Source organism: Oryza sativa, chromosome 2, assembly GCF_034140825.1.
Source record: "Oryza sativa Japonica Group chromosome 2, ASM3414082v1".
Classification (NCBI taxonomy): Eukaryota; Viridiplantae; Streptophyta; class Magnoliopsida; order Poales; family Poaceae; genus Oryza; species Oryza sativa.
Genome location: NC_089036.1, coordinates 29,968,114 through 29,987,264, shown reverse-complemented (window position 1 = coordinate 29,987,264; position 19,151 = coordinate 29,968,114). Strand labels below are relative to the sequence as shown.

Genomic DNA, 19,151 nt, shown 5'->3' with positions numbered 1-19,151 from the left:
GAGATCCGACGAAAATATCCCCCCCTCCGGTTCGCGTGACCTCGGTTGGTGGTCTCCCCTTCTAAAATCTCGCCGAGTCCACAAGCGCATTTACCAGCAGCTCCACTCCCATCCATCCCCGCGACCCTCGCTGATCTCACCACCACCCCGACCCACCCGCACCGCCCCACCATCACATCGCCCGCGTGAGATTGCTACCCAAAAATCCTCACCTCCGACGACGAATTGAGGAGGAGGGGAGAGAGAGCTCAAAAACCCTAGGAGGAGGTTTGAGGGGCCAGATCGATGGAGAGCCCCGCGAAGGAGGAGGCGGGAGGGGAGCTGGCGATGGAGATCGAGTCCACCGTCACGGCGGAGGACTGGCGCCGGGCGCTGGCACTCGTGGTGCCCTCCGTCGTCGTCCTCCGCACCACCGCGCCGCGGGCCTTCGACACCGAGGTCGCCGGCGCCAGCTACGCCACCGGCTTCGTCGTCGACAAGTCCAGGGGCATCATCCTCACCAACCGACACGTCGTCAAGCCAGGTAGGGGCCCGCCCGATCCCGCCCGTTTCCCTCCCCGGGAGTTTCCGTGTGATTTGTGCATTGACTCGTGTGCTACTGGTTTGATGCTGCTGTCGCTGTGTTCGCAGGGCCTGTCGTCGCGGAGGCGATGTTCGTGAACAGGGAGGAGATCCCCGTGTATCCCCTGTACAGAGATCCTGTAAGTGTTTGCTTTCATTTCATTTCATTTCATTTCTGTTCTATTCTATTTTGTTCTCCCTGTGCTAATGGCATAATGTTAATCCAAAATTTTTCCCCCTCTTCTCGAAACAGGTACATGATTTTGGTTTTTTTCGCTATGATCCAGGTGCTATCAAGTTCCTTAAGTATGATGAGATCCCGCTAGCACCTGAAGCAGCATCTGTTGGTCTGGAAATCCGGGTTGTCGGCAATGACAGCGGCGAAAAGGTTACGTAAAAACTAGATTAACCTCTTTCCTAGTTGATATTGTGAACTATCATATAATGAGCAATGTAGCACAAGAAACTTGCTAGGATTTACATCTCCAGAAATTCTCTTATGGACTATGGGACAATCATTTTTAATTGTTAGGCTTTAGGCTTTAGTTTCTTATATTGGCCTTGTTTAGTTCCAAACTTTTTCTTCAAACTTCCAACTTTTCCATCACATCAAAACTTTCCTACACACATAAACTTCCAACTTTTCCGTCGCATCGTTCCAATTTCAACCAAACTTTCAATTTTAGCGCGAACTAAACACACCCATTGTTGAGAAGCACAATGTAGAGCTCACAAAGCAAATGTTCTGTACATCGTACAGTTCATTGTGGGCTCTATTATCACATGATGCAGTTTGGCATTTCAGCAACAGCAAGCGAACTGTCTCTTCTTGCATCTAATAAAGGCTAAAATGATACAATTCATTGAAACCTCTATGTTCCACACATGTAGTTCACTGAAAACTATATAATCAAATGGTACAGTTTGGCATTTCAGCAAGTGAACTGTCTCCTCTTTCCTGTAATATTGTGTGGTCTGTAGTGCTTATAAGATTTTAGCATATAGGGAAAAAGACAATGCATACAACATCCTATTACGGGCCTTTAATCAATATTTGTTGATTCAGGAGACATCTCTTCAACTAGTTGGCTCAGAAACTGTAGATATGTGCCAATCAATGGTATAGATCAAAACATTTCACATATTAGGCTGGAAAGAGGCACTGGAACAAATTATTTTACTTCCTATTTAAGTGTGGTAATTCAGATTCTGTTGTGTCCTATGTGACATGCTTTGACGGGACAATGATTTGTACTAACACTAGATAGTGATGCATTAATATGTATATACATTTTCTGGACCTAGATGTGGAGGTTAATCACTTAATCCTTTACATTCCATGGGTACACATCAGCATAATAACTTCAAAAATTATCCGATAGATTGTGTTTCATACTGCAACGGTTTCTGATTTTCATTCACCGAATGCAGGTGTCAATTTTGGCGGGAACACTTGCTCGACTTGATAGAGAAGCACCTTACTACAAGAAGTATGTCTCCTTTCTAGTTACCATAACGGCCCATTACATTAGTGCTATTTTCTTTTCTCATGATTACCCCTGGATCTATTGTTGGACATAGGGATCAAATATATAGTACAAAATTCATTTGTTGGCTACTGAACTTAGAAAATAGTAATAAAATATAGGGAGATACATATCATAGAGGATCAGAGATCATAGTTTACTTGCTATGCGAACTTTATTTAGTTTCAGTAAGTGAAGATACATATGGAGAAAGCGGATTAAATCTCAACCTTTCGCTTCATTTTTCTCCAAGCCTTTTCAATCCACCGAACTTGGGCAAAAAAGACTTTGTAGTTCGTATTCACTCTATATTCTCTACCCACCCAAATGGAGCAGCTTGCCACCACCAGCTTCTACTAGATAATACTATATGATTAATAATTTTTATGTGCAGCCTTGCTGCATATAATCTTACGTTTAACCTTTTTTTTTTGACAGGGATGGGTACAACGATTTCAACACATTCTACATGCAGGTACTTTTCTCGGGCTACTCAATATTACATCCATACTCTCGTTCTCTTCTGACTTGTCAGTTGGGACATTAATACACACCTTTTAACCATTACTTATCTGAATGATGTGCTCATACAATATCGATATTAAAATATAATGATACCCATTTTAAAAATAATGACATTAAAGTAGTTCTCGTGACAAATATACTCTTATAATTTTTTGCATGACATATTTGAATATTTTTATGTATATAATAATGGCCAAAATTTCTAAGTCTGACTGTATGCATTCTAGAATGAAATCTATTTGAGAATAGTATATGTTTAATTCAAATTGGTGATGTTCATGCATCTTCTGAAATATCGGGCATGTTTTAGTTTGATGCCGAAACCAGCCTTATCAAATTTTGTTAATGCCACACCTTATTTATTTATTTTTTTGGGTAAGGTAGGTATGTGGTGGTACGTTTAGTTTGAAACCTCATCTATTTGGGTGTGATGTTAGGTCAGGAAGTTTATTAGCTACCAAATATTGGTATGGAAAGGTAGGTATGGTTGGTTTGTTGCCTTGCTAAAATTTGGTAAGGTTAGAAATGGTAGCAAACCAAGCATGCCCATTATCCGTGATTTTGTCTTATAGTTCAATTGCTTTTATCCAATAGAGGTTCACTAATTTTCCTTTTACTCTCTCTGTCATTTTAATGTAATCATATGTTTCTATAGGCTGCATCTGGTACCAAAGGTGGCTCTAGTGGTTCCCCTGTTGTTGATTGTCAAGGAAGAGCTGTCGCCCTGAATGCTGGAAGTAAATCTTCCAGTGCTTCTGCGTTTTTCCTTCCATTAGAACGTGTAAGTTGTTTACAAAATGTTCATTGAAACTAGCTAAATGCATGTGCTTTGCTACGGATAAAAGAAAACGTATTAATGTGTTACCCATCTTTTTTGCTATAGGGAATATTCATCTTACTCTAATTTAATGTGGCTATCCATTTAGATTTGATATTTTTTAATATTAAGAAGTTCAGGGATTAACTTGCAAAATTTACAATGGGAGTAGGTGGGGTGACAGATTCATTGCCACCACCACTACCTTCTTTTAAAGGAGTATAGATATACTACTTTTAGCCCAGGAAGCTTATGCTTTTGTTCTAAAATTGCAAGGTCTCTTATTTAATAAGACCAACGAAGTGGTCCTGCTAGTTGAAATTGATACGAGTCATAAAAGCACACATGCAATTAGGTTAACATCTATACTAGACATCACAAGAAGAGAGAGAGAGAGATAGAAAGAAAAATATAATTTGGCATTGACCGACATCCGAGTTCATACAAAAAGGAATAGCATTGCTGTTTAATATTGATTAATTGTAAGGTCTCTTATTGACAGGAACAACGAAGTGGTCCTGCTAGTTCAAAATGATGTCATTATAAAGCGCACATGCAATTAGGCTAACTTTAACATCTATACTAGATTAGCTGGCTTAATGATTTTCATCAGGTAAAAGTATGGTATGAAGTATCCTATTATGCACTAGACATCACAAGGAGAGAGAGAGAGAACTTATAGTTTGGCACTTTGGCATTGACCAAAATCCGAGATCATACAAATAGGAATGCCATTGCTGTTTAATATTTATTGATTGCCCGTGGCACCCTTATGTTTATTATATTGTTTGTCCAAACTGTTTCCAGGTTGTTAGGGCACTTAATCTGATACGTGACAGTTGGGAAGCTTTTGGTAGCAAGCCTGAATCTGATTACATTCCTCGTGGTACACTTCAGGTGAGCATGCTGTCTGATGATCCCATTGTTCTATTTTTTTTACCAAGACCTGCTGTGTCATTAGATGTTTATTTCTATTACGGTGGAGCTACTGAAGATGTATGGTGAACAAGTAAACATTTTAGCACTTAATTGTTCTTCTTTCTTTGTATGTCAGTGATAAAGTTTGTGAATTTGCAATGATCAGCACCACAAGTGTACAGAGTGCTGCAGCAGCCATTGTATAGTCAATTTTGCTCCTCTGACTGCTGTACTTTTATTACAGCGATAGTTAAAAAGCACAATCTGTCCATGAGATTATTAGAGTTAACAAAGGCTATTACTCTTGTTTGTGTTGCCATTTCTACCTATTCTTGTTGCCCCCCTCCTGCCAGTCCTTAGATCATTTCCCTTTTCCCTTGTTTTTAAGGTGACCTTTCAACACAAAGGATTTGAAGAAACTCGGCGTCTTGGACTCAGGAATGAAACAGAACAGGTATTTTTGTGCATCATTGCTGGTTTGCTATTGGCTAGAATTTCCACCCTCTTTGCAATTTGAATGACATCAGTCAGCATCAGAAAATAGTCATGTTCAATATGTTTGTAATGTATAAATTTAAGTTGTTCGAGAGTTTTTTTTAAAGTTGATCTATACTTGCTATTTGTGACTAATTACTGTTAATCTGTGTTTATATTTGTTTTGCATCTAATGATTCTTTATCTGAAGAAATGAAAATTTAAATATGTGTTTCCATTGTGTACATATTGAATGTCAAAACATCATGCACTGCAATTAACATCTGCAACTTGCTATTTCTATTTGTACAGATGGTACGCCTTGTTTCTCCATCAGGCGAGACTGGAATGCTGGTTGTTGATTCCGTGGTAAGTTATGATTCTTATTACTATTCATGAATTTTAATTTTGATTTATTTTTTCAGTTAGCTCACTCGTATTGTACCATTCATGATTTATGAAACTGAACTCTGTCCTTGCAGGTTCCAGAAGGACCTGCACATAAACATTTGGAACCTGGTGATGTGCTTGTTCGCATGAATGATGAGGTAAGTAATGCTGTATAATTTGTTACTATCATGTGGACAGGTTTATGGTTGGGCAGCCAGTCTTAGGATCTTGTGATGACTGCATATGCTGCCACGTTTTGCATGAGCTCCTTGGGGTCCTCATGACCTCATCCCCTTGCATGAGTTCTTTGGGTCCTCGTTTCCGGTTGGCCAGCCATGGCATTGTAGCTTTTATGGCTAATTTGTATTGAGTATGCGTCTTAACTAGATTATGAAGAAGGCTTTGTTTCACTTGACACCAACTAAATTTAAGCTATGCACCTTCACTGCTACATTTACCACAGCCCACCAATATTTATTTATTTTTGTCCATGGGCAAATTATTTCTGGTACTTTGAACACGCAGAAACCTTAAAATATAAACAGTTTCTTATGTTTTGTTCACTAATGTTTTTTCTATGTCATTTTTAATTTTCATATCATAGATTTGACATTTATACTATGCTAATTGCAGGTTGTAACACAGTTTCTCGCAATGGAGACCTTGCTTGATGACAGTGTTGGCAAGGAGATAGATTTGCAGATCGAAAGAGGTGGTACACCTTTAACAGTAAAGTTGGAGGTAATTTGCAGCACTGGCATATCTTATTTAATTGCCTCATTAGAGAATGGTATATTTGCGTCAGTCGAGTAGTCCTAACTCCTACCACATGATGCAGCGCTAGTGACTATTTTTTCTATTACTATTAATAAGCGACCTACATCATACTAATTTGATTCTTCAGGTTGAGGATTTGCACTCTATAACTCCAAATCATTTCTTGGAAGTTAGTGGTGCTGTGATCCATCCACTTTCGTACCAGCAGGTATGTTTGCCACAGTTTAATGGTCTTTTCTGAGCTGTTGCCCTCTCTGCCCCTTCTCTAGCAAATAATTGGATTAACATGTTTATAAGTTTATGAATCGGATAGTGTATATTTTTTAATTTAGAAAGTCGTCAAGATTAAACTTTGACCATTAATCTGCTATAACATGTATATTTGATAGTTAAAACCAATATTGTGCGAAAGCACGTTGAAGTATGAATCTTTGGTAAATTTACTTGTAATTTGATTATTTCTTGGTCAAAATCTGCAAAGTTTGCTAGAAATATTGGATCATGTTGAACTTTTTGCTAGAAATGTTAGCCTCCCTACTCTGGTCTTGCATGAAAATAGTTGCAACTCATTTAATTGTATACTTCATCATATGTTCCCTCTTTCTAGAAAGTCATTTAACATCATAAAATTATATGTTTACAATATTTATTGAGTATTGAAACGTTACTAATCTTTTTTTATATGTAGGCAAGGAATTTTAGGTTCAAATGCGGTCTCGTATATGTTGCTGAGGCAGGGTAAGACATCTGATGATAACAACTGATATTCATTTCCTGAAAGGGCATCAAAGCATAGTTGTGATTTCTAGCTGGTCTATTTTACCAGGCATTGGTCATATGATAAATCCCTTTCCAATAGATTATGATAATTGAGTCGGGTTTGAACTCCCAACTAAGTTTCATTTTTCACAGCTATTACTTTCAGAGCACAACACCCCTTAGTGAGTTTTAGCTGCAATTTATGTTTATATGTTATTCATCTCTTTGCAATATTTCACGTTGGGATTATATCTGTCTTTTTATTGGCTTTTCAAGTTTCCTGTTGGTGTCTTGCCTGCATTAATTTTCTTCTATTTGTTAGCTGATATTCTGTCTAAAATGTGATGTTGTTTATCTTACCTTTTCTGCAACTTAACCACCATCATAATATGCAGGTACATGCTCTCTCGGGCATCTGTTCCACGCCATGCTATTATTAAAAAGCTCGCAGGAGAGGATATTGAAAATTTAGGGGACCTTATTGCATGTATTTCAAAACTATCTAGAGGAGCAAGAGTTCCTCTTGAATATGTAAAGTACACCGACCGTTATAGGAATAAGGTAGGAACATCTTCCTTGGAAACTTTTAATCATGATAATTAGTCATATTTCTGTGCGTCCTAGTAAACATTAACTCACTTCAAAAATTACAACTGATCATTTATCTTGTTTATGTATCCAGTCTGTACTGGTGACCATTGATCGGCATGAATGGTATGCGCCTCCTCAGTTATATACTCGAAATGATGCAACTGGCTTGTGGACTGCAAAATCAGCTATACCGCCGGAATCTCCTTTTATAGCTTCAGCTCATCATGCTGGTCCTATTGATGCAAACTCCAATTCTGTTTCATCTTTACCAGAATCTAGTCCTATGGATCTCAAGTGCCAGCATGAGTCTGAGAATTTGACAGATGGATGCATCAAAACACAAACTGATGATGAGATTAATGTAGATGGATCCCACTCGAGTGAAGATTCTCTTGTTGAGAAAAAAAGGCGGCGGGTGGATGAGGAGATAGCTGCTGAGGGAACGATATCATCTTCTGGTGATTTAGATGAAATAAAAGGTGGTGGTTTGAGGCATCTGTCTAGTGTTGATGGTTCTGACCTTGCTCGAACAATATCAAGTAATGCATCATTGGCAGAACAAGTAATTGAACCAGCCCTTGTAATGTTTGAGGTGAGCAATATCTATGTTTGATTTCAGAAGAAACTTTCATGTAGTCATGGTCATCAGTTTGATGTGTTGGTGTATGCTGCCCAAGCTTCAAATAAGCAGTATGCAGTCTCCTGCTGATACCCCGCCTTGTAGCAGTTACGCGGCATACTTGGCCTTCTGTGCTGCTTAAGCTTTACAAGTTTGGGCCACCTGTTCCTTGTTTGTACCCTTGCATGCGTACTTGTAGACCATTCTTTAGAGCACTTGTCCTGATGGTTCTGCGGGGAGCAATGTTGTTGTGTTGGGTGATTTATATGGTGATTTTGTTCTCATGTGGCCTATTGGGCCAGATGGTCGTGGTTCCATATCTTTTCATCTGAAGTGAACGGCAGACTTCCTGCCATCTGTTTCAATATTGTGTTATCATTGGTTAACATTTCAGGTCTATAGGTTATTGGACAAACTACTTGGGTGCTGGAAAGTTGTATAAAGCCTAGTATTTGGCATTGTAGGCCTTTTTCTGAATACTAACTACCTGGACAAATATTTTCTTGTATATCCTCACCGCTGCTTGTTGAGTCATTTTTCTATAAAGTTTAGTTCTTACTGTTCCATTACGTGCTTAGCAATATTCCCCACCTTTTAACTTTAGAGTGGTGAATGTTGTACTACTGCTGTTGGTTTAACCTGTATGTACCTACAATGCTTACCTTGTGCTTGTTAGTTTTGAGCTTGTAGTGTTTCTTGTTCAAAACTGCCTTACTGATGCCTACCTTTTATAGGTGCATGTACCACCAGTGTGCATGCTTGATGGAGTGCATTCGCAACACTTCTTCGGAACTGGTGTAATAATATATCATTCGGACTGTCTGGGTCTGGTTGCTGTTGATAGGAATACAGTTGCTGTATCTATCTCTGATATAATGCTTTCTTTTGCTGCATATCCCATTGAAATACCTGCAGAAGTATGAGCTTGCTCCCCTCCTGTTCATTATAAATATTAACGCACAAAATTTGAACTTATTATTAGCTTATGCACTTTTATTTTTTAGGTCGTTTTTCTGCATCCCGTTCACAATTTTGCATTGGTTGCTTATGACCCTTCTGCACTAGGAGCTGGAGCATCAGTTGTCCGGGCTGCTAAGCTTCTTCCTGGTTTGTTCTCTTTCATGTGTTAATTCCCTAATCTCTGAATTTAGTTATGTCCACACTAAAAATAACCTTTCTGACCTACCAATCCACTTCCAATTTTAAGCTATAATTTTGGATTTATGTAGAACCTGCCTTGCGCCGAGGAGATTCTGTCTACCTAGTTGGGCTAAGTAGAAGCTTGCAGGCTACATCAAGGAAATCAATCATAACTAATCCCTGCACTGCTGTTAATATTGGGTCAGCTGACTGTCCACGGTATCGTGCAATTAATATGGAGGTCATTGAGCTCGATACTGGTACCTTCTAAGTACATTTCAACTTGTGATTTCATGTCTTGTTTTTTTTTTCAGAATAACTATATTGAAAAATATTTATTTTAGATTTTGGTAGTGCATTTTCGGGTATATTGACGGATGAGCAAGGAAGAGTTCAAGCATTATGGGCAAGCTTTTCCACCCAGGTTAGTTTACATTACAGTTGCTTTGCTTTAGCCTGTTTCCTAAGTAATGATGCTTGCACGTTCTCAGGAACATTTATTCAAAAGAAAAAAAGAAAGAACAAAACGCCGTCTTACACGGAAGGTTAGCCGTTTGATATCTTGAACAATCAACTAAATGGACAATATAAGAAACTATATTCACTACACTTAAAGGCCCTAGACTTTTCTGCATGTTTGACTAAAGTTGATAGATTCTTTGTCCTAGCATTAATTCATACCCTACACATTTAATGCTTGTAAGCAATGGTATAATGGCACCATTCTTAGCAGTTTAGCCATTCTTCCATGTGCTTATCGGGGTTGTAAATCAATTAATTATTTTCTCCAGCTGAAATATGGTTGTAGCAGTTCGGAGGATCATCAATTTGTTAGAGGTATACCAATATATGCAATAAGTCAAGTCCTTGAGAAGGTAATCTCTGGTACTCCTGGACCATTTCGTATTATCAATGGAGTTAGGAGGCCAATACCATTCATCAGACTTCTGGAGGTGGAACTCTATCCAACTTTGCTTTCAAAGGCAAGAAGTTATGGATTGAGTGATAGCTGGGTGCAGGTAATTTCACGTTGGCCTTGCCTTTAGTCTTTTCTGAAGTTGCTCTGCTTGGTCGGACAGCTATGATTCGTTTCCTGATGGACTGTCAACCTGAATGTTCTATGTAATTACGCGAGTGCAATATTTATTGTTCTGGAGAAATATTCATGCCATTCACTTGAAGTGTTCGCTGACAGATAAATGCTGCAGTTTGTAAGGAAGAGGAGTAAAGGACCTCGCTTGATTGGTTTTGGACTTGTCTAATATGCTAGTGTTATGAGCAAGTGGAGAGGTTTTGGATGCATGAAATATTTACTGTTCAATATGATTATCCTTGCAGGCTCTAGCTAAGAAGGACCCTGTGCGAAGACAAGTTTTGCGGGTCAAAGGTTGTTTGGCTGGATCCAAAGCAGAAAATCTCCTTGAACAGGGAGACATGATCCTTGCTATCAATAAGGAGCCAATTACATGCTTCCTAGATATCGAGAATGCTTGCCAGAAATTGGACCAATCTGTTGATTCAGATGGAGTCCTTAACATGACAATATTCCGTCAGGTGAGGACTGGTTGTAAGAAACCAACCATTTTTTTTTGACGAAACTGTATGAATCTAAATATCTATGTGTTCAACCGTGTCAACATTTAACAGGGAAAAGAAATTGATCTTATTGTTGGAACCGATGTAAGAGATGGCAATGGAACAACACGGATGGTGAATTGGTGTGGATGCATAATCCAGGATCCTCATTCAGCAGTGCGCGCACTTGGTTTTTTGCCCGAAGAAGGTCATGGAGTTTATGTTGCTAGGTGAGAACATGCTCCACCCGAATTTATATGTTGCTTCTATGGGTTCTTTGATTGGAACTATAAGCCTATAGCTACTGTGGGTTCAGGGATGCCAACACTTGAGAAGTGCGAGCATTTGTGATATGTCTTTTGTTTTTGTCTGTTCTACAATTCCCATGTATCTCAAGTTGGTATGGTCACTAGCTGTGCCCGATATTAGATAAAATTTTAAATTTGAATCTAACAACCCTGGTGAGTACACTTAGTCAGGGTAGAGTGTAAACCGAGTAACCCTATCCTGATAAAGGGAAGAGAACAGGAATTGGGGTCAAGGGTCTCAACAAGTTCAGCTCTACCCTTTCAATTGCACATGTTTTTTTTGTTCTTTCCAACTTTACAATCTCTTCCTAGTACATCCTATCCAATAATGAAACCCATTTGTGTTATCTTGGGCACCGACAGCAAATCAGCTTCATAAAAGCCATATTGATAGTGTTTCCTCTAATTCCACTCCCAATGTCATAATAGTAGTGTAGCGCTCCAAATCTTATATACATATATATGTAATCATTTAGAATTCTCCCTCCTTGATGGTAAATCTAGAGTTGGTTGAAAATTTAAGATGTGTACATGGCTTGGCGGTAGGTCCATAGCATTGGTGTTAAGCACATTTTAGATACCTAATGGGAACGAGGAATGAGTATCAAATATTTTATGCAGATGGTGTCATGGAAGTCCCGTACATAGATATGGTCTCTATGCTCTGCAGTGGATAGTGGAAGTTAATGGGAAGCCAACTCCAGATCTTGAAACTTTTATACAAGTGGTGAAGGTACGTATTATCAATAGTTATCTTCCTTTGGTATAGTCAAGTCTTTTCATGTGATATATCGACCTGGCAAGCTTATGTTCAATTGATTTGAATTAATACTGATAACCTTTTATTTCAGGGATTGGAAAATGGTGAATTTGTTAGGGTGCGGACCGTCCATTTGAATGGCAAACCTCGTGTGCTTACTTTGAAACAGGACCTTCACTACTGGCCGACCTGGGAGCTCAGGTTTGAACCAGAGACTTCCACATGGAAGAGGGGAATAATAAAAGCGTTGCAATCAACTGTAGCGTGATCAACTATGTTTGTGTTTGAACTCTTCATGCTCTCAGAGGGTGTTCCTTAGGGAGCCTAAGCATGGAGGTGCGGAAATGGGGAATGCGTGCCCAACTGCCCATGTTGGTAAGCTAGAATCCTGCGTAATGCAGGATGGAATGGTTGGCATTAGGATAGGATGCTTGAAGTTGAAGGATATAGTTATTCATAGAAAAATATATGGATTCATTGCCTGTGGATAATTAGACCGCAGCATCTGCTTTTTGTATAATCTATTCTATTGCTACAATTTTTGCAGTAATAATAAATCTTTAGCTCTTTAGCGACCATATAACCATTTTTCTGCGTAACAACATTGTTAATCATTTTTTTGTTTGAAACCGAGTTAATCATTTTGAGTTACCTAGCAACAGATTTCAACCTTGCCATTGCCCGCCCCATTCTGCCGTCTGCACCAGTCACAACCCGCCAGCCTATTACTCAATTTTGGCTTCGCGTTCCCTGAATAAAAAAAGGTCACCTTCCTACTCCGAGCTTTCTACTTTACATGCAAACAGATTGCCTTCAGGAAAATGAGGCTAGCACGTTTCACCGGTACAAAAATAAGGAATCGACACGCAAGTAGGAGTAGAGAGTAAGACAGCAACTTAATTTTATCTATGCAACCTTATGGTCAAATCTGTCAAACCCTTTTGTGCCATGTATGACAAATGTAAACCACGCAGCATGCACCACCTCATTTTCATCCCTAGTTAGGCGTCTCCTCTCCCACAAACGCATTGTCCCGGCCGAGCAGAATATATTCTGCCACCACTTGTTAGCTCGAACCAACGTCCACGAAAACGAGGACCACCCTTTATGTGCGTCCTGCCACTTCAGTCGATGCCTTCCCCTGAGGAGAAAAGAGGCGTTTTAGGTAGGAGTTCATTGTTGCCGGATTCCCTCTTGCTACCAACCGATCGTAGTATTCTCCTTTTAAATTGGCCCCGTTCCTTCCATTCTCTCTCGTTGCCACCGTGAACTTGAGCGACCTCCTAAGCTAGCATGTATTCCACGCACAGGCTCACTCGAGCACACGCGCACCAACGCATCATACATCGCTACATCCCAGCGAGATAGCTAGGGAGAAAGATAAGAGGAAAACTAAGGCCGAGCCAGGCATGGGTTGCTATCATCTGGGCAAGTTCGTGTCGAAAGCTCTCGGAAAATGCAACGGTAAGTCGTCTTCTACACTGCACATGTTGTTTTCCTTGCCACGTCGTGGTCTGCATCGATCACGTGCTAGGACATGATCGATCGAACTAGGTACTTCTGCTAATCTGCAGCCATGCATGCAGGCTGCTTAATTAAGTTTTCGCTACTATAAGTACGATAGATTTTCAGCTAATAATCTCACATGTAAAACCCGTTCAAAAGCATGTATATCGTCCTCACATAGCCACATGTAAATGATAATATGATGTGTGATGTTTCTTAGGACAATGGATTAATAATTTGATAAATAATGTTAGTCAATGTTCATGTACCAAATGTCCAAACCAATCTCAAAATCGCGAAGTTCATTTTTTTGCTAAGAGTTGTGAAGCGTGGCGACATGCAGGGCGCGAGAGGGGGTGGCGGGAGGAGAGGCTGGACTACGCCATGGCCTACCCGCCCGGCCCACCCACGGAGACGTACTACATGCGGCCGGTGGCGCGCACGGTCACCTTCAGCGCCGCCAACTCCGTCTACGTGATCCCGCCTGCAGAGCCGCCGCACCAGCAATCCCCCGAGCCCCAGCCACAGACGCCGCCGCCGCCGGCACAGCAGCAGCAACACGGGCCCGAGCACGAGCACCACCAGGCGCAGCCCCAACCCCAGCAAGAGCCGCCTCCGCCGGCGCAGGACGCGCCACCGGCCGAGCCGAAGCCGCCGAAGCGTGGCAAGAACAAGAAGTCTGGCCGCGTCCGGTTCGGCCCCGAGCCGCCGCCACCGGAGCAGCAGCAGCAGCAGCAGCAACAGCAGCAGCCACCGCAGCAGCAAGAACAGACGACGCAGCAGGCCCCGAACGCCGGCGCCGAGCACGCGCCGGCACGCCACGCCACGTCGGCGCCGCCGGGGTACTTCCGGTACACGCCGTCGCCGCTGCCGAGGTGGGAGGCGGCGACGCCGAGGCGGCACGAGTACTTCTCCGGCGAGTACCGCTACAGCTACCCGACGCCGGTGCGCGAGGGGATCTACCGCATGGCCACCGACGCCAACAGGCTCACCACCATCTTCAGCGAGGAGAACCCCAACGCCTGCGCGATCATGTGAGCCATCCGCCATCGATGATCGGTGGAGCCTCGCCGCCGCCGCCGCCGCCGCCGGCGCCGGCGCGAGGAATAATCAAAATCCGTACGAACACGTACGCACGCGCGCGCCCATTTCGTTGCATTGCATCGGGACCGTTCATTGGTCGGTTTGTTGGCTCTAATTCGTGCAGGAATCCGGTTCTGCTTGACCTGTAGGTGTTTGTAGATAAGGACTGGGAATTAGTTCTGTTCCATCGCCTGATATGCTGAGATGAACATTTCTCTTGCTTTTCGGGCCTTTCGGCTCTTATTGCCCTTCCACTTTTCAGTTTTTAATTCACAAAGTTGCTAGGATATTAGTCAAAAATCGTTGGCTACATGACACGGATGAAGAGTTAATGACATTAACATGCATGTTAGCTAGGTTTTTTTTGTGTGTGTGTGTACGTGGGAACGCATTGACAAAGTATTACTAACATGCATACTAATTAAATCTCCTCTTTTAAATTACTCTTTGTGGGTCGTCGAATGAGCATCTCTCACTTTAACCGCAAACCCTTTTCTTTCACCGATACCTTAAAAATTTACCAGTGCGCGCAACAATTTGGTGACTCCAGTCTTCGGATGCCCTAGCAGACTCTAGAAAGTTGTGTACATCGCTGTTCCTTTTCCAGAATGAGAGCGATCGGCGAAGGCACATTCTTCCTCACAGTGCAGAGCCTCTCCGTGCGATCCGGCCAACGCCGGTGCAACGCTGCGACCTCGCGGCCTCGCGTACGTACCTCTCCGTGTGGTTTCTGCGGCTCGGTTGCCGCGTCCGCGTCCGTGCCGAGCGCCGTACGCGCGCGGTGGCCACAAAAGCAAACACGGTCGCGAGGCCGTGACGCCATGTGACTCGGGAGTCGTCGCGCGCGGGACGGGAAAATCACGGAGATACGCATGAAATCGCGCGCGTCCCTTCTTTCCGGCCTCGTTCCACCGGCCCTGTTTTGCCGTTCTCTCCTTCCTCCGTGAGCTTCGGCCCGAGAGACGTGAGGTGGGCATTGCACACAGACACACGGACACACGGCCATATGCCCATACGCCGGGGCAACGAGATGTGCTCCTTCGACAGTGTATCATCTGAGTATGAAACTGAGTGAGTGGCTACCCTTGTCGCGCTGACTGTTCTTCTCCATTCGACAGTGTATCGATCTCTCTTATCTTTGTAGGTGTTGAGTCAACGCTGGCCCGCTCATCACCGCCGTGCCGCGTCACATCGAACAGTCCCAAGTCAACTTAATCGCTGCAAGTAGAGCCCCGGACTAGTGGTTCAGAATGCGATTAAGCACATAAATAACTCTCTGGCCGAAAGGTGTCAAGGGGCCACATTATTAGACGCTCATTTTTCTCTGTTACGTCGTTTCTTATTCTTCGATGCCTATCACCGCACACTACCGGCCACAGTCGCATATACTCCTAGATTATCATTACAAATCAATGGCCAAGCACAAATTGAGTAATTAGTACTAGCTGTTGGATCATTACGCACTATTGCAAAAGGCGTTGTATGTGAACCATATTCCGATTCTGCAAGAGGCCTGCACGCCTGCAGCTGCTCGTTTGGAGGATCTCTATGTTCCTACGAAAGATTTCCAAGCAGCAAGAGGACCTTTGCCTAAGTTTCTAATCTACAGAATCCATATTCGATATGCCTCTCAAGGGAATAACTAGGATGAACTAGCTACTTTAATTTTGTAAAGAAGAAGGGGGCACAAGAAACCTCATAAGAAACACATTGGATTCAGCATGGTAGAGTCAGAATTTTTGAAGACTAAGGTTAGGATATGGATCAACTAATAGAGTGTTTGTTTTCTATAAAATTTATATAGTGATTTAACAAAATTTTAGAGGCAAACCTAGGGCTCAAGCCCTAGCTGCCCGCTGTGCCCTGGGTTCAGGATTTGAACCTACTTAGACTGGGTGAACACCTTCACACCACACCACCTGATCTATGCTCAATTCTCGAAGGTTAAGGAAGCAAGATTTACAACCTCTCATTGATTATGTGGTGTGCCGATTGCTGAAAGCGAAGCAAATAGCTCTTATAAGCTAGATCATCACGATGAAGGCAGTTTTGAGTTCCATATCTATTTACCATTTGGTCGGCGTGGAACCCCTAAAATGGGTAATCAAGGGAATCAACAAGATCCATTATAGGTTCCACTGGGCAGGTAGATCAAATGCACAGGGCGGCTACTGCTGAGTCTATGACCAAACAAATTTTGGCGATCTCGTCATCCTCAATCTTATTGCTCTCACATCATGCTAAATCTGGTTGGCTAGTTGCACTGAACCTCACCGAAGAAACCATGGCAGGGACTCATGATACCTTGTTCGAACAAGAAGCACGATTTCGCACTGGCTTTCACGTCCTGTTGCATGGGCATGGGTAATGATGAGTTGGCTCTATTGTGGGAGGAAAAGGCTGGATGTACGACGTTGAGATCCATTCCTTACCACTGACCATCCACGATCGTATTCCCACACACACCCAATGCCGTAGGATGGTGGCTCAAGCAATACAAGGTAACAGATGGATTAGAGACATCTGTGATGCCCTCGGTGTGCAAGCGATCTTGGAATACTTGTAGCATTGGTTGTGGATCAGGTCATTCGGTAGCCTCTCCGCCAGCTAGACTCCTTCGTCTGGAAATAGGAGAGTTCATGTCTCTACTCCTTGTGATCGGCTTACCAAGGCCTTTTTCTAGGGTGTGTCCTTCCTCCTTATCGATTTGGAGAACCCCTCGCACCCCCACATTGTCGCTACTTCCTATGGTTGGTGGCACTATGACGCTGCTAGATGGTTGACCGGCTAAGCAACATTGGGCTACCACGCTCGGATCATGGCATTCTTTATGATCAACATGAGGAGACTATCTACCACATCCTAGATGTCTCCCTGGAATCCTGAAAACTTTTGTGTACAGTCCTCGGTGCAATTCGACAGTGTTATTGTATGTCAATCAACGGGCACTCCTTCCACCTCCGGCTTTGCAATAGCCAGAGAAAGATCCTAAAAGGACAGAGGAGAGATTTTGACACGGTCGTTACACTCGGAGCTTGAATGATATGGAATGAGCACAACAATCACGTGTTCAATCAGATAGAGTGGAGCTAGCCCAAGGTGGCAAAGGCAATGGCGGAGGAGGCAGCGCGGTGGCGGCTGTGGCTAGGACGGCCTCAGCTCAGCATATATAGTGCCAGAGTTTAGGCCGCCTATTTTCAGTCACAGGAATAGACCAACTGTGCTGTTTCTTTTTTCTTCCCCTTTTCTTCTTCATGTTCTTCCTTCTGGTTTTGTTTTTGTACGGTTCGTTTTGTATCAACTTTACTTTTCTTAATACAATGATGCATAAGACTCTTGTTTATTTCTGGAAAAAAATTCAATATTCTTATGATCAAACTGCTTAAAGAAATGTAGATTATATGACCATAGCTCGCTCTATTCCTTTACATGGCAACCGAACGGCCAGTAAGCATCCCTGTCAAGGGGACAGGGCCATCCTCTCTTAGCTTATTAATCCTCTAATAAAGAAAGAACTGGGTCAAAATTAAAGGAAAAAATTACTCCCATACAAGGTTGCACTTGCACCAAAATTCGTTCGCTACTTGCACGCACAGATGACTTGCACTGATAACGACAACAAACTGGAATTGCTCAACTGCAGCTAGCGAAAGACTAAATCAAATTTAGTCTGAGAAAGTATACACCAAAGTCTCTGAGTGCACGCTCATTTGATTCCTCTCGAACAATCAATCGATATGCTTGCTTAGAAGATTCGTCTGTCTTTCAGAGTTTCAGTGAATTGAACAACCTCTTTTTCAAATATATGTTCATGTACGACGGCCGGTACGACACCTATTAAATTTGGCCCATCATACGCTTGATCATATACCAGAGCAGAGAAGAAGTACTCACACCTTAATTCTGAAAACAGTGTTGCTAAATAAGTCCTGGATGCTGATTGATCACCCTACCTATCCCTAATTCGTTAATGCAAGATGGTTACGTTCTGTACCAAGGCGAACACCAGTACCCCACTCAGCTCAGGGTTAACCAATTTCTGGTTGCTACGTGCAAGAGCAAACTACCCAAAGAGAACAACTGAAACATTGAATGGAAGTACACAACTAGAGATTCTAAGAATAATACTGTGATCGATCGTTGTCTTGTGCCTATCAAAACTTCGAAAGTGTCTCTGCACTTTCTGAACATTCCCACATCATCAGCAACTGCAACTTGCGAGCACATTCCCTCCCAGTCTGCAACCACTACTGCTCGAAGTGTCCACGCAATTACAGATCAGAAGATATGATCCATGCACAAACCGATGAGCATGGAGTGAGTGAGCGAAGCGAGGAGATCTTTTCACCCTCGTGCTTCCTTTCCCAGAGGGTGCAACTGTGCAAGTGCGAGAATGCAGACAAGAAGAGAGACGCCACGCCGCGGTTGCAAGTGGTGGCGCCGGCGAAAGCAAATTGATTGAGGGACACGGTGCTGTCAATCTGTAGATCACTCAACTCACCACTTACCCAAGGCAAAAGTGTTCGTAGGAATCGTACTGGGGTATGAGAATGTGATGAGGTAAGAGCAGAGCACGTCAATAATGGCCACTAGCTAGTAGTAGTGGCCGCTCTATGTCCTGCCTGTCGCTGCATCCACTGATCCACATGTTCAGTCACTTGTGCGTGCATATCAGCCGATCCGAGGGCCGCGAGACGTGTGGGACGTATGTAAAATGTGGCAGCTGATTGTTGTGGATTCAACTTATATTTGCGCCTGTAATTAAAAACGATGCCAATTATTGCCCCATCGGTTACCCTAAAAAAACTAAAACTAAAGTCAA

The 19,151-nt window shown here is 42.6% G+C and overlaps 2 protein-coding genes across 5 annotated transcripts; both read left to right on the top strand.

The window, feature by feature from the left end:
* Positions 1 to 47: 47 nt before the first annotated feature.
* Positions 48 to 12,326, top strand: LOC4330499 (protease Do-like 7). Of its 4 annotated transcripts, none has more exons than XM_066307747.1 (25): positions 48 to 523; positions 631 to 701; positions 849 to 949; positions 1,993 to 2,051; positions 2,526 to 2,562; positions 3,268 to 3,393; positions 4,237 to 4,326; positions 4,736 to 4,801; positions 5,134 to 5,190; positions 5,304 to 5,369; positions 5,845 to 5,952; positions 6,116 to 6,196; positions 6,677 to 6,726; positions 7,143 to 7,308; positions 7,430 to 7,930; positions 8,692 to 8,874; positions 8,962 to 9,064; positions 9,187 to 9,357; positions 9,442 to 9,521; positions 9,589 to 9,642; positions 9,889 to 10,116; positions 10,436 to 10,651; positions 10,745 to 10,902; positions 11,602 to 11,713; positions 11,832 to 12,326. In XM_066307747.1, the coding sequence occupies exons 5-25, from the start codon at positions 2,557 to 2,559 to the stop codon at positions 12,006 to 12,008; spliced, it is 2,799 nt and encodes a 932-aa protein (XP_066163844.1). In that variant the 5' UTR covers positions 48 to 523; positions 631 to 701; positions 849 to 949; positions 1,993 to 2,051; positions 2,526 to 2,556; the 3' UTR covers positions 12,009 to 12,326. The 4 variants fall into 4 exon arrangements, with proteins under 4 accessions (XP_066163844.1, XP_015626110.1, XP_015626114.1 ...); XM_015770624.2 differs by having other exon boundaries at positions 815 to 949; XM_015770628.3 differs by lacking the exon at positions 9,589 to 9,642.
* Positions 12,327 to 12,740: 414 nt separating this feature from the next.
* LOC4330498 (early nodulin-75) lies at positions 12,741 to 14,689 on the top strand. The gene is made up of 2 exons (XM_015768274.3): positions 12,741 to 13,204; positions 13,590 to 14,689. Exons 1-2 carry the CDS (start codon positions 13,150 to 13,152, stop codon positions 14,282 to 14,284), a joined length of 750 nt encoding a protein of 249 aa, XP_015623760.1. The 5' UTR covers positions 12,741 to 13,149; the 3' UTR covers positions 14,285 to 14,689.
* The last annotated feature ends 4,462 nt before the right edge of the window (positions 14,690 to 19,151 follow it).